General features: G+C 58.1%; 1 protein-coding gene and 1 pseudogene across 7 annotated transcripts in view; both read left to right on the top strand.

Moving 5' to 3' along the window:
- The window catches only part of PDXK (pyridoxal kinase), a 27,414-nt gene extending 17,515 nt beyond the window's left edge, over positions 1–9,899 (top strand). For 2 of the 7 annotated variants that reach the window (XM_036351491.1, XM_036351489.1), the window contains 6 exons: positions 319–364; positions 1,602–1,713; positions 2,762–2,815; positions 3,038–3,174; positions 4,484–4,550; positions 4,898–9,899. In XM_036351491.1, coding sequence (XP_036207384.1) covers positions 319–364; positions 1,602–1,713; positions 2,762–2,815; positions 3,038–3,174; positions 4,484–4,550; positions 4,898–5,010 — 529 coding nt within the window. In that variant the 3' untranslated portion in view covers positions 5,011–9,899. The remainder of the gene's footprint in view (positions 1–318; positions 365–1,601; positions 1,714–2,761; positions 2,816–3,037; positions 3,175–4,483; positions 4,551–4,897) is intronic. The other 5 variants (XR_004974242.1, XR_004974240.1, XR_004974241.1 and 2 more) reach the window with 5 other exon arrangements.
- On the top strand, positions 9,275–12,441 carry LOC118675807 (annotated as a pseudogene).

Raw genomic sequence — 12,441 nt, 5'->3', positions numbered from 1 at the left:
TTGATCTGCTGCCTCCTGCACGCCCCCTAATGGGAACTGAGCCCACAACATGGGCATGCGCCCTGACCATGACCTCCTGGTTCATAGGTTGACGCCCAACCACTGAACCACCCCAGCTCGGCCTAAAGTTTACTCTTGACCGGTCCCCAGACACATCATGGTGGCCACTTGGTCCGTGATGGCCTGTGATGGCCAGGAGGCTCTGAGTTAGTTCCCTGTGGGGGTTGGGGGTGGGGGTACCAGTGCCGCTGTCGCTTTGGGAATGTTCCAGGCAGGACCCAGCAAGCAGCGTCTCACCTGTGCCTGCCTGTCTTTCAGGTTACTGACTGGCAGGAAGATCCACAGCCAGGAAGAAGCCTTAGCGGTAAGGAGGCCTTCCAGGTCCTGGCATGGGACAGGCGGCCTGCTCCCTGGGGAGGGGACGCTGCACACCTGGGAGATGGGAGACAGACCCCCCAGGGGCCAGCATCCGGCTGCCTGTCACCTAGCCCGAGGGCCAGGGGGCTGCATTGTCATTTTCCTTTCTGCCCGCCCCCTGTCCCCTATGTGCACGTGTGTGTGTGCGAGGTGGGGGACACGTCTCCCACAGCTCACACTCAGCTCTAGGGCAGGGAGTGCCCGCTCGCACGATCACAGGCACTGCTCTGAGGCAGTTGCACAGGAAGGCAGGGCCTCCTACAGCTCCTAGAGAAAAGCCGAGTTAGAGAGTGGCCGCCCCTTGTGGCTCTGTGACCCCAGCCCGAGGCCCTGGGCTGAGAGGAGGGACACGGCTGCCGGGCTGTGACAGGGAGAGCTGAACCCTAGCCCAAGGGTCTGTGACTTGGAGTCCACACCAGTCCCCAGCACGAGAAGTCCCGAATGTGTGTGCACGATTCACGGTCACAGGAGCCTTCCCAGGCCCTCCGCGTGACCCCATGAGATGGTGTGGCTCCGCTGGCCGGCGCTGCCCACGGGAGGCAGGTGATGCGCCTCCTGCCTGCGATGAGGCCCTCTGCCCCCGCCCAGGTCTCTCCAGGCCGGGCCCCTGCTCGGTTCAGCTGGTTCGCTCTCCTGAGGCCCGAGTGGACCTCGGTGGGTATTTTGTCACAAGGCCTGTGCCCTCGAGGGCAGGGAGCCTCCAGCCCCCAGCATGTTGCTGGACACACACACAGTAGATGTTTGTTGAATACATAAGCGAGTGAGTGGGTGGCTTCCAAGAGCAGACAGGTGGGGGGAGCCCAGCATTGCTTGGTGTGTGCTGTGTGTGGAGCCCAGATGAGGAAGGACAGCTGGCCCAGAAGGTGGGCACCTTTCTCCAGAAGGTGGGCACCTATAGGGTGCAGATGGGGGCCGGCAGGCACGTACCCTCAGACTTCAAGCCGAGTGAAAGGGGACGGTAGCTCTAACCTGGCAAAGCTGTCACTGGACGGGCAGGGGCCAGTCAGGGTGGGTTCCGGTTATGAGCTTCTGTTGTCTCCCATCTTCCTGCCCTTAAGACAAACCCCGCCAGAGTGTGTGGGGGTGTGCGGGCCGCTGTGTGTGGCTGTTTGGGCTCAGGGCTGAGGGGCAGGAGTGATGGCTTTCAGGAGCTCCCTGGCTGACGTGCTCCCCGTGCTTGGCAGGTGATGGACGTACTGCACTCGATGGGCCCCGACACCGTGGTCATCACCAGCTCCGACCTCTCTTCCCCGCGGGGCAGTGACTACCTGATTGTGCTGGGAAGCCAGAGGATCCGTGAGTCCCAGACGCCCCGCCCTGCCCCGCCCCAGCACTGAGCTCCCTTCCTGAGGGGCAGTGACTATCTGATTGTGCACCCCTTCCCCGAGGGGCAGTGACTATCTGATTGTGCTGCCCTGAGTCCCATGTGCCCACCCCACCCCACCCCGCCTTACCCCACCCACCCCAGCACTGAGCTCCCTTCCTGAGGGGCAGTGACTATCTGATTGTGCACCCCTTCCCCGAGGGGCAGTGACTATCTGATTGTGCTGCCCTGAGTCCCATGTGCCCACCCCACCCCACCCCGCCTTACCCCACCCACCCCAGCACTGAGCTCCCTTCCCCGAGGGGCAGTGACTACCTGATTGTGCAGCCCTGAGTCCCATGCCCGCCCCACCCCGCCCTGCCCCACCCCACCTCATCCCAGCACTGAGCTCCCTTCCACACCATTACTCCACATGCCCCTTGAGGCTTCTGAGAAGGTTTGCAATTTCCTGAAGTCCTGTCACCCCCACCCCTAATCCTGAGAAAGATGAGACTAAATCAGAAGGAGGAAGGATTCCATGAATCAGGTGCAGTGGAGCATGGGGAGCTGCCACCTCCCCCATGGCCGCCAAGCAGCCCTCGACATCCAGATGGGGCCGGCAGCTTGAGGATAACGTCCCGACTTACCTCTGGGGTCACCGGGAACGGCCCTGCTGGAGCCAGGCTCTCGGGGAACTGGGGGTCCATACAACTGACCTCCCGCAGAGCCGGGGCTGGGCTGAGCTCACGTCTTGCTCTGCTCGTTCAGTGTTTCACCCTGCGAGTGCCACCGGGTTGGTGGCTCCGTGCAGTGTTAAAATGGCACAGGGGGCTGGTCACTCCCACTGCCCCAGAGAGCAGCTTCTCATGGCTCCCTCTGCATCTGTCTGCAGGAACACATGCACTCACACATGCATTCACACACTTGCACACGCTCATTCACAAACTCACACTCAGGCTTGCACACATGCTCACACACTTCAGTAAGTTCACATAGTCCCTACAGCTCTAGGCGCCATGGTGACTCAGGCTCCCTCCACAGATCACACGGTCCGGCCCCTCATCAGATGCCCAGTCCCCCCACGCCATCCTGACGGTGGTCAGCTGGGGCTCCCATCTTTCACTTTCTCCGCTGTGGGGTATTGGGGGCACCGGGTGGGCCCTGAGCCCAGGGGTCAGCCGGACTGAGCCTCCGTGGGTGCCATGACCCTTCCGCGTGCGGCGCAGGGGCTGAGCGGGCAGGAGGGCAGGCTGGGGCCCTGGGCTGGGCCCCTGCTGGTGAGGGTCTGGGGTCCCAGCAGGCCATGCTGTCCCCCAGGGCACCCTGATGGCTCCGTGGCAATAGAGCGCATCCGCATGGACATTCACAAGGTGGACGCCGTCTTTGTGGGCACCGGGGACCTGTTTGCCGCCATGCTCCTGGCGTGGACACACAAGCACCCCAATAACCTCAAGGTCAGCAGGGCGTGCCCCTCTGCCCCCGTTGATCCTGTCATCTCTGTGGGGAGTGGTTGTCATGTCCCTCTAAAGAGCCGGAGGGTGTGAGGGTTCCCTAGCTTTGGCTGCCACCTCATGCCCCACATCTGGCTGAGTCCCAGCCCCACCCCTGCTCAGTGTCTCGTTCCCAAGTAGGGTGCCAGGCCCAGCCCGGGGAGGCCTGTGTCAGCAGAAATCTGAGGGCTCTGGCTCAGGACTGAGGTGTGCAGCCTCGGCACCGGGGAGCCTCTGTCAGCAGAGCAGTCAGTGCGAGTGTGTCCTTGCACACGGCTGGTTTGGTAAATGGGGGTGCGGGGGTTTTCTGTGAGCTTTGTGGTCCCGCTCAGGACTCCTAGGGGTGTTCTTTGACCTCCTGCTGTCAGCCTCGGGGCATCTTGTCACATTGTTCTGTCTGATGCCCCATCAGCCGACAGCCAGGCCTGTCCTCCATCAGCATTAGAGAAACTTCGTCAGGTGGGTGAGGCCTGCTGCCCCTGAGTGTGGGAAGGCAGACTTCGGAGCTCAGGATCTGGAAATGGATTCCTCTAAAGCTGTCGGCAGAGCCCCTGGAGGGACCCCATCTCCCCCGGGGCCCAGGCCTCCCCAACACATCTGGGCTCTGTGTTTGTGCAATGCAGGCTTGCTCTGGGGTTCCTCCCCTCACCTACCCATCGAAGCCAAAATGTGCCTCCCCTGGCTGGTTTCACACCCTCCTGCCCCCCCCCGAAGGCCAGCCTGCTGAGAGTGCAGACCTGCCAGTCTAATTGGCAGCAGCGGGAGCACCATCTGTCCAGGTGGTGGCATCGTGGTGCCCAGAGGAGGGCTCACTGCTGTGTCTCCGGAGGCCGAGTTGGTTTAGGAGGGGCCCTGGGTCCCGGAGTCGGGGAGGCAGTTCTGTTTGCTGAGCCCCAAGTCTGACTGTGAGACTGACTGTGAGCAATGACTGGCCGACCTTGGGGCACGAGTTCTTTCCCGTGTAGATTCTTTATACTTAATTCATCCCAGAAACACTAAGCATCTACGACATGCCAGGCAATACGGATGGTCCTGTGTCACAGCCCCTTCCCAGAGCTGTCTGGCCCAGAGGGGGGCAGGCTAGTGATGCAGGCACCTGCTCAGCTCTGTTAGTCTCCGGGGGGAAGGCCCCGCTGGTTGGGGGAGCATGTGCTGGCCAAGCCAATGCCCTGGTGACTCCGGGTGGAGACAGGGCCCATGCAGGCAGCTGTGGGCAGCACGGTGAGCGGACGGTCTCGAGGTGGCCGGGCACAATGGTCCCTCCTCCCCGCAGGTGGCCTGTGAGAAGACCGTGTCAGCCATGCACCACGTTCTGCAGCGGACCATCAAGTGTGCGAAAGGTACCACCGCAGGCCCGCGGGCGCCTTCGCGATCCCGAGAGCCTCCTGCTTTGGGGCCTCGGGCAGAGCGGTGGGCGGGGGAGAGGTGGCACCTGCGCGACTGTGAATGGGGTCCCCGGGGCTCCCGCTGTCCCCCTGGCCTGGCCTGTAGGAATGGGGTCCCCAGGGCTCCCACTGTCCCCCTGGCCTGGCCTGTAGGAATGGGGTCCCCGGGGCTCCCGCTGTCCCCCTGGCCTGGCGGGTAGGAATGGGGGCAGCGGGCTGCAGCCCGGAGCTCCCTTCCGACTGGGAGCGCCAAGGCGATCTCCCTGCTCTGCCCTGAGGCTCACACCCTGTCTGTTCCGTAGCCCAGGCCGGGGAAGGACAGAAGCCCAGCCCGGCGCTGCTGGAGCTGAGGATGGTCCAGAGCAAAAGGGACATCGAGAACCCGGAGATCGTCGTCCAGGCCACGGTGCTGTGAGGGCTGCTGCGCCCACCTGCTCACGCAGCGCCGGTGTCTCCGTCGTCGTCCCTGTGAAAAACGTAACGTCTGCCTTAGAGCTGTGACCGAAACTTGGTATTTTTTTCCTTTTGTGAGTGTCCAGCATCCACTGGTCTTAATTGTGAAAATGTGCCAGTCGTGCTTTTTAAAAATAACACAGTGATCGCAGAAATGTGTGACTTGGAGACCCAGCCCCCCTTCCCCACGAAGGCTCCTGGGCCTCCCTGATAACCAGCTCTGTGGTCACCCCCTGGGGGGCGTCCTCCCCAGCTGGGGGCAGGGGGCATGGCGGGAGGGGCTGCTGCCCCAGAGGGTCAGGTGAGCTCCCGCCACTGAGGTGCCCCCTGTGGCAGGGCCGGGCCGTGGCTGTGTCTGTGTGTCTCTGAGGACGAGTTTCGCCAAGTACCTTTCTTGTCGTTCTGACCGCTCCCTCTTGGCTCCTGCCTCAGGAGTTTGTTTGTGATGTTGCTGCTTGGTCGGTCCCTGGGCACTTCCAGTCCCGCCCAGTTTCACCATATGGACAGGTCAGTGCCAGTGGCCAGACACACACAGGTGTGCACAGTCACTTTGGCAGGGACCTTCCAGGACCCCGAAAATGCAAGTCCACAGATCTCACCAGTATCAGCGGGACCGCCCCGTAACCCATGAGTGTCTTTAGGGACCAGCTGCACGAGGCGCAGAGATGCCAGGAAAGGGAAGGCTGGTGCGGGGCTGGGGGGCGGGGCGATGCCACATTGGCTCCTTTGGGAAAACTCACCGAGTTGGTGACACAACAGCGTAAGCACCGCGTGTGTGCCCCCGGCTGCTGGTGACGAGGGCCCCGCGCCAGGGAGTGAGCTTGCAGACAGGTGCGGGGGCAGAGCTGGCTCCTGCTCCACAGCTGACACGTTTCAGCCCTACGCCCTGACACCAGTCCAGTTGTCCACTGCCAGCGAGACCTCCTTGGCTCCACTTGTCAGAGTTTTGGGGTACCCTAGGCTTGGCTACAGGCAGGGGTGCCCATCTTGAAGACTCAGCCTGCCTGGATCTCTGCCCCCTGCCCTCTAGTCTGGGAGCCCACAGCCTGGAGGGGAGACAGGACATGGGGCCCACGTGGCTCCTGGGAAAGCAAACTCTCCGAGACCAGCCCTTGTGCCCTGGGTTCCCTGTCCACAGGTAGGGCCCACACAGCTCCTCAGTAGCACATTCTTCTGTTTGTAGAAAATGCCCGAAAAGGAAGAGGGGCCCCTCTCCATTGAACTCCCGGCACCATGGCATGGTCTTTCTTCCCCACTGTGACCTCTGAATGTCTAACTCTCACGCTGTCGTGCTGGCGGTAGCCTGTGCACAGGGTCAGGGCGCTGTGTCCCTGGTTCCTGGTTCCAAGCACCAGGCTCCTCTGAGCCCCGGGGAGGAGCCCGGCCTCCTGGTCCCTGCAGGGCCCAAAGGACCAGGAGAAGGAAGGAGGGGCCGCAGCCTGGCGGGGGGCAGCCTCCCCAACCGGGTGCTCACAGGGACCAGCCCACGTCACCCGGGGCCCTGGGTGCGTGTAGCACATTTAATGGAAAATACTGCCACTGCCAAGTAGAGCTGGGGAGAGGGCCAACGAGAAGCTTTTTTATTTCAATATTGAGAGCCAGTATAGGGCTGGGCAGGGAACCAGGTGTGTCTGTCCTCCAGGAGGTGGTGAAACCCACCGGGAAGGCACGGTGTGGGGTGCCGGGCTTATTCCTTGAGCACCGGGAACTTGAAGGGAAGCTCACGCTCCGCAAACGCTGTTCGGTCCTTGGCTCCCGGTTTTATTTCAGAGGCCTGGCCCCACGCTAGGTCTCGCTCTCTTACTCCCCTGCGTTCTACAGAGAATGGTGGGGTTTATTCCTCCTCGAAGCTTCTGTGGAACCATGGACTCAGGTGCCACCTGAGGCTTTCTCTTCCCTGCGCTTCGGCTGGAAGGCCCTGACCCCGGGCAGGCAGGGAGCCCCGACCACGAGGAGACGGAGACGGGCTGAGCTGTCTCTACTGAGAGGAGGAACTGGGGGACCCCGAGAGCCTCTGCGGAGTGTGGGCTCCTGTGGAAACGTGAGCTCTCGTGGGAGGCCGAGCCCCACATGCCCAGGCCCGTGTTGCCGCGCCTGTGCTGTCTGGGCTCGTCTCCACACGCACACGCTCCATGGCGCGCCGACAGCAGAGGCCCCGGGCTGCCCACGTGTAGAATTTCCCAACTTTGGTTCCTGGCAGTAGTCTTTTGATACAAGTTGGGTCCAAATTAGAATTGATCTTTGTTCTTACCTTACATAGCTTAGCAACATGCACCAGGATGGTAATTTATGTTAACGTGGAAGATGGTTGTCGGAGTGCAGGTTTCAAGACTTTCCGGTGTTTCAAACCCTCTCCTGTAGACCTTAAAGATGAATTCCAAACGATGATTCCCTTTTCGAATCAGTCTTCAATCATTGCCAAGTCCTGCTGAGGTGACTGTGTTAGTCTGCGTTACTTTTGCAATATATGTCCGTGATTGTAAAACGATGCTTTGTTTGTTGTCCTCTTCTTACACTTGTTAGAACCAATTTTTAAAATGTTTAATTTTCCAATGGCCTGCGCCCAGCTTGGCACACCTGCTCTGCGTAAGAGGAGGGTGTTGTAGTGTTGAGCCCAGGCCAGACGGTGGGGCAGGCGGGGATTACGGGATGTCCAGGGACCACTCTTGTCCCTGCTTGAACCTCGTGTTCACTCCTCCGGTGACATGTGCACAAGAGGAGGGAAGCCTGTTCTGACCACTGGACCGCCACTGCACGCACACCCTCTCCTTGTCCTTCTGCCCTTGGATGGGATCACCTACCTGCCTGGGGCGTCAGGTCCACACCTGTGTGAGTCAGGGACACCATGTGACTGTACTGTACTCGGGAGCATAGCCAGGAAGCCCTGTCTTCCTTCTCTGCCGCCCACCTATCCTTCACCCACCTCTCTCCCTGGGCCCCGCCGCCACTCCCTACCTGGGCTAGAAGGAGGGGAGGGGAGTTGGTGACTGAGCAGATGGGGACACTGTGAGTGTGGTCTGGCTCTCTGAGTCTGGGTGGGAGCCAGGTGGCCCTGGACTCAATTTGGCCCACCAGCAGAGCAGTGGGATGGAGCCCACCTGTTTTTATGCCACATTGGGGTTCCCTTCTCATCATCCTCTGAGGCTCTGTGTTAGGGCTCCCTGGAGAGCCAGCTCCTGTGTCCCCGGAGGCAGCATGTCAGGTGTACAAGCTGAGTGGCCCCTCAGAAGGACCCCAAGCCCTGGAGAAGGTGGCTCTGGGAGGCCAGGCCCATTGCCCGAAGCCAGGGAAGCCGTAAACTGTGGCCCAGTTGGTCTGGATGGACGTCATTTCCCCAGGAGACCTCCTCCTGCCTGCAGTTCTCCCATGAGCAGTGGTTGAGGGCCGGCACATGTGCGCCTTGGCCTGTGGCAGCGTTGGTGTGTGTGCGGTCGGCCGCTTTGTGACAGGTGCAGAATCCGGTAGCCGGCAGGTGTGTCGGTGAGAAGAACATCATGAGAGCCTGTGTTTTTACAGAGACCCCTGTCCTGGTGATGGGAGGTGTAGATTCTGGTTTCAGAATCCAGCCACGCACTTCCAGTCTCTGCCAGCAGGGGGACACAGCGAGGGCAGATGGGCTGGGAGGGGTCTTGGCCCCACCTTGGTAGATGGCAAACATCAGCTCTGCTTCTGGGGAGTGTTCCTTCAGTGTATAAATCTCTGTCCGGTGATGGGAACCAGGCTTTGCGTTCTGTGGTGATGCGCGGGAGGGCGGCCCTGTGTGTGTCCCATCCCCCACTGTGCTCAGCGGCTCCTCCCAGCACCACCCAGCACCCAGTCTGGAAGGCCCCACCCGGGGTGCTCGTAGCGCATGCGTCTTCTTGTGGACGTCTGCACTTGATTCTCGGTGCAAAGTGTTTTCTCTAAATGATTAAAAAACAATGTCTTGCCAACCACATTCCTGCCTTTCATTCGAGATTTGAGCTCACCACACAATGTGTTCGTTCTGTTTGTAAGACAGAGCTCTGTGAATACTGTTAGGTCTGACTTGGGGGATATTTTAAAGCTCTATTAGTGGGGGGCTCTTCCTAGAATTTTCTTTTTAAACGCTGGCAGAGTAAACAGGTCTTTTAAAAGCGTTTTCACTGTCCAGGCCAAGCGGAGCCTGTACTACAGCCAGACTTCCTGCCCACCTCCAACCCTGCTTCAGAGGAGGGGGCTCCCCTCCGCCCCAGCCCACCACCACGATGGGAAAGTTCTCATCTTCCTGTGACAGGAAGCCCATTCTGCAGGAGGCTCCTTTCCGAGGCTGTGGGGCGCTCGCTGTGGCTGGGACATCGTGGCCTGCAGGTCAGCTGCTGGAGAGCGAGGACCAGCCCTTCCCCGTGGCACCACCCGAGCCCGCACTGCAACCCCTGTCCTGGTGATGGGAGGTGTAGATGTTACCATTCAGGGAACTGGAAAGGAATTCCCGATCTCCATGTAGACCGGGTGGTGTTTTGAGTGTTTTAACCTTATAGCTGTGCACCTGCTAATCTAGAGTGGTAGTTGGCATTTCAATCAATTGCAAAACTGGCCCAGCAGGACGGAGCTACTGACTGGGAGCCCAGCCGACGCTGCCATAGGCCTTCCAGGAAAGGAGCTGGGATCTGGAGGCTTCTCAGGGGTGTGTCAGCCTGGGAACAAAGCTGTGAGGGGACGATCTCTGTGAGATTCAGACAATGGTTGCATTGGCCCCGTGGTGACCAGCCCTGCCCACTGTGAGTGGGAACGTGTTTGTAAATGTAAAACGCAGCTCACCATTGTAGAGGCCTGTCTGTGTGCTGCTCCTGTTGACTTATGATTCTCCACAAATAAATATTTTCATGGCAATCGTGGTGAAGCGTGAGGAATTCTTTCTCCACAGGATTCCCTTTTGTTAATCATCTGTGCCGTGCCTACACTGCATTAACCAAGCCGTGGTCACTGCTCTCCCTTCAACATCTCCCTCTTTAAAAAAATAAAAAAATATAACAAAAGGTAATATGGTAATTAGACTGGACATCATTCCAGATGTCCTTCCTGACGAAGCCGGGGCCAGAGGGAAGCCAGCCTGGGTTCCAAGTGCTTTCAGGCGGCCTGAGGGAAGTCAGCCTGGGTCCCAGGTGCTGGAGGGAAGCTAGTGCCGGCAGCAGAGGAAGGAAGGCCTACTCTTACAGGAATTTTCATGCATTGGGCCTCTAGTATACATTATATACATATATTTTATATATATACATACTGTTATGGGTTAGCTCAGCGAGATAGACCACCGACTCAGAATTTAAATTTTAAGAGCCTTTATTAAGCTGACCAGCTGACTGCTAGCCGTGTGCTTCCCATAAGAGCCCACAGCTTGCAGTGCAGAGCAAGAGTACAGCAAGACCTTTTATCTGCAACACTACAAAGTATTTTTTTTTTAAAAAAAGAAAAAAACTGCAAAGCGGGTCATTAGCCGTTCCTGGTACTGGCAGGGTAAAAAGTTTACATAAAATTTATGAGCAGGGTCACACCTGGCTGGGTCCAATCATAACACATTGCTTTTCTAGCGAGATAATTAGCAATTTTTCTCTCCCATGGTCCCTGCCCCTCAGCCTACTTAGTAATTATTTTTTGTCAGGCCCCTGCCCCTAGCACACATACATATATCTTTTTTATTGATTTCAGAGAGGGAGAGAGAGAAACATCAATGATGAGAATCATCGATTGGCTGCCTCCTACACGCCCCCCCCCCCCCCCCGACTGGGGATGCAGCCTGAAACCTGGGCATATGTCCTGACCGAGAATCAGACTGACCTCCTGGTTCTTAGGTCGATGCTCAACCACTGAACCATGCTGGCCGGGCAAATATCTCCCTCTTAAAGAAAGGGCCTGCCCTGCCCTGCTCTGCTCACCTTGGCCACCGACTCAAAATTTAAATTTTAAGAGCCTTTATTAAGCTGGCCAGCTGACTACAGCCACATCCCTCCCGTAGGAGTATCACAGCTTGCAGTGCTGACCCTAATTCTCCAGCTGTCCAGGCAGGGACAGCTAAGCAGCACAGGGCGGTCAGAGTGGGTTTGAGAGGCAGAATCAGGTGCTTCAGACACAAAGCAGATCCCGCGGCCTCCCGCCCTCTCCTTGCCTTTCTCACAAAGCCTGTTACTTGGGGATGACCTGAGGAGTTATCTACAAAATGTGGGAGGGTGTATAGTGTGCTAGGGGCAGGGGCCTGGCAGAGAAGCTGATCTACGTGCATCTGGTCCTATGGCTGCTGCTGGTTGCCAAGGTGAGTGTGGGACACCTGAAGCTATTGTCACATGATCAGGTGGCCATGCCCTATCAGTGGGAGTACCCATATTTGCTGAGCATTGTGCCCTCCCTCTTGGGGCTCCTCTCCTTCCCCCGCAACAACATTAGCTACCTGGTGCTCTCCATGGTCAGCATGGGGCTCTTTCCATCGCCCCCTCATTTACGGCAGCGTGGAGATGTTCCCTGCCGCACGGCAGCTCTATCGCCACGGCAAGGCCTACCGCTTCCTCTTTGGGTTTTCTGCCGTCTCTGTCATGTACCTGGTGTTGGTGCTGGCGGTGCAAGTGCATGCCTGGCCGTTACACTACAGCAAGAAGCTCCTAGACTCTTGGTTCGCCAGCACACAGGAGAAGAAGCGGAAATGAAGGCTGCGGATGGACTGATCCCTGGGGTGAAGCCTAGCCCTCCCGTGGAGAAGAGTGAGAGGGTAGAAGAGCTGTTCTAAAATCTCTGTTGTAATTTTGGCAGCTGTGGTGTTGGCAACTGGTGCAAACTAGGCCCAAATTCTGGAAAGCTGCTACTGTTGTCATTAGCTGAGGTGGCAAAATGATATTTAACTTATTCCTGGTTGGCTGGAACTGGGTGAAGAACAGCTGTAAAACAAACTTTGGCTGGTTTAAGTTGAAGCCCTTCAGGATTTTTCTGTTTTAAGACTGACCCTCATCCTTGCCTCTTAGTCATTCTCTCCATTTCCATCCATTACCCCTTAGCCACTGAAACTGGAGATGAGGAATCAACCAAATTCTACTTCTATTTATGGGTGGTTGGAAGGAAACATTAGGAGGCTGCTTTCCCTGCAGACTGTGGTCTCTACTCTGAAGCATTTAATTACAAAGAACCTCAATAAAGTTATAACTGCCCTGTCAAGAAAAAAGAAATTATTTGGAAATATTGGGGAGCCAGGTGGGCAAGTCCAACTCAAGGGGAAGGACTTCCACTGGTGCTCAGGCCTCACCAACCTTTTATTGGTTTGGGATAGACCCATAGCCCTTAGGTGGACAATTTCCAGTAACCAGGCAGACTGGCCCAGGGGTGGGCAAACTTTTTGACTCGAGGGCCACAATGGGTTCTTAAACTGGACTGGACGGCCGGAACAAAAGCATGG

The sequence above is a fragment of the Myotis myotis genome, unplaced genomic scaffold (assembly GCF_014108235.1).
Source record: "Myotis myotis isolate mMyoMyo1 unplaced genomic scaffold, mMyoMyo1.p scaffold_m19_p_2, whole genome shotgun sequence".
NCBI lineage: Eukaryota > Metazoa > Chordata > Mammalia > Chiroptera > Vespertilionidae > Myotis > Myotis myotis.
This window is presented reverse-complemented; position numbering and strand designations above follow the sequence as displayed.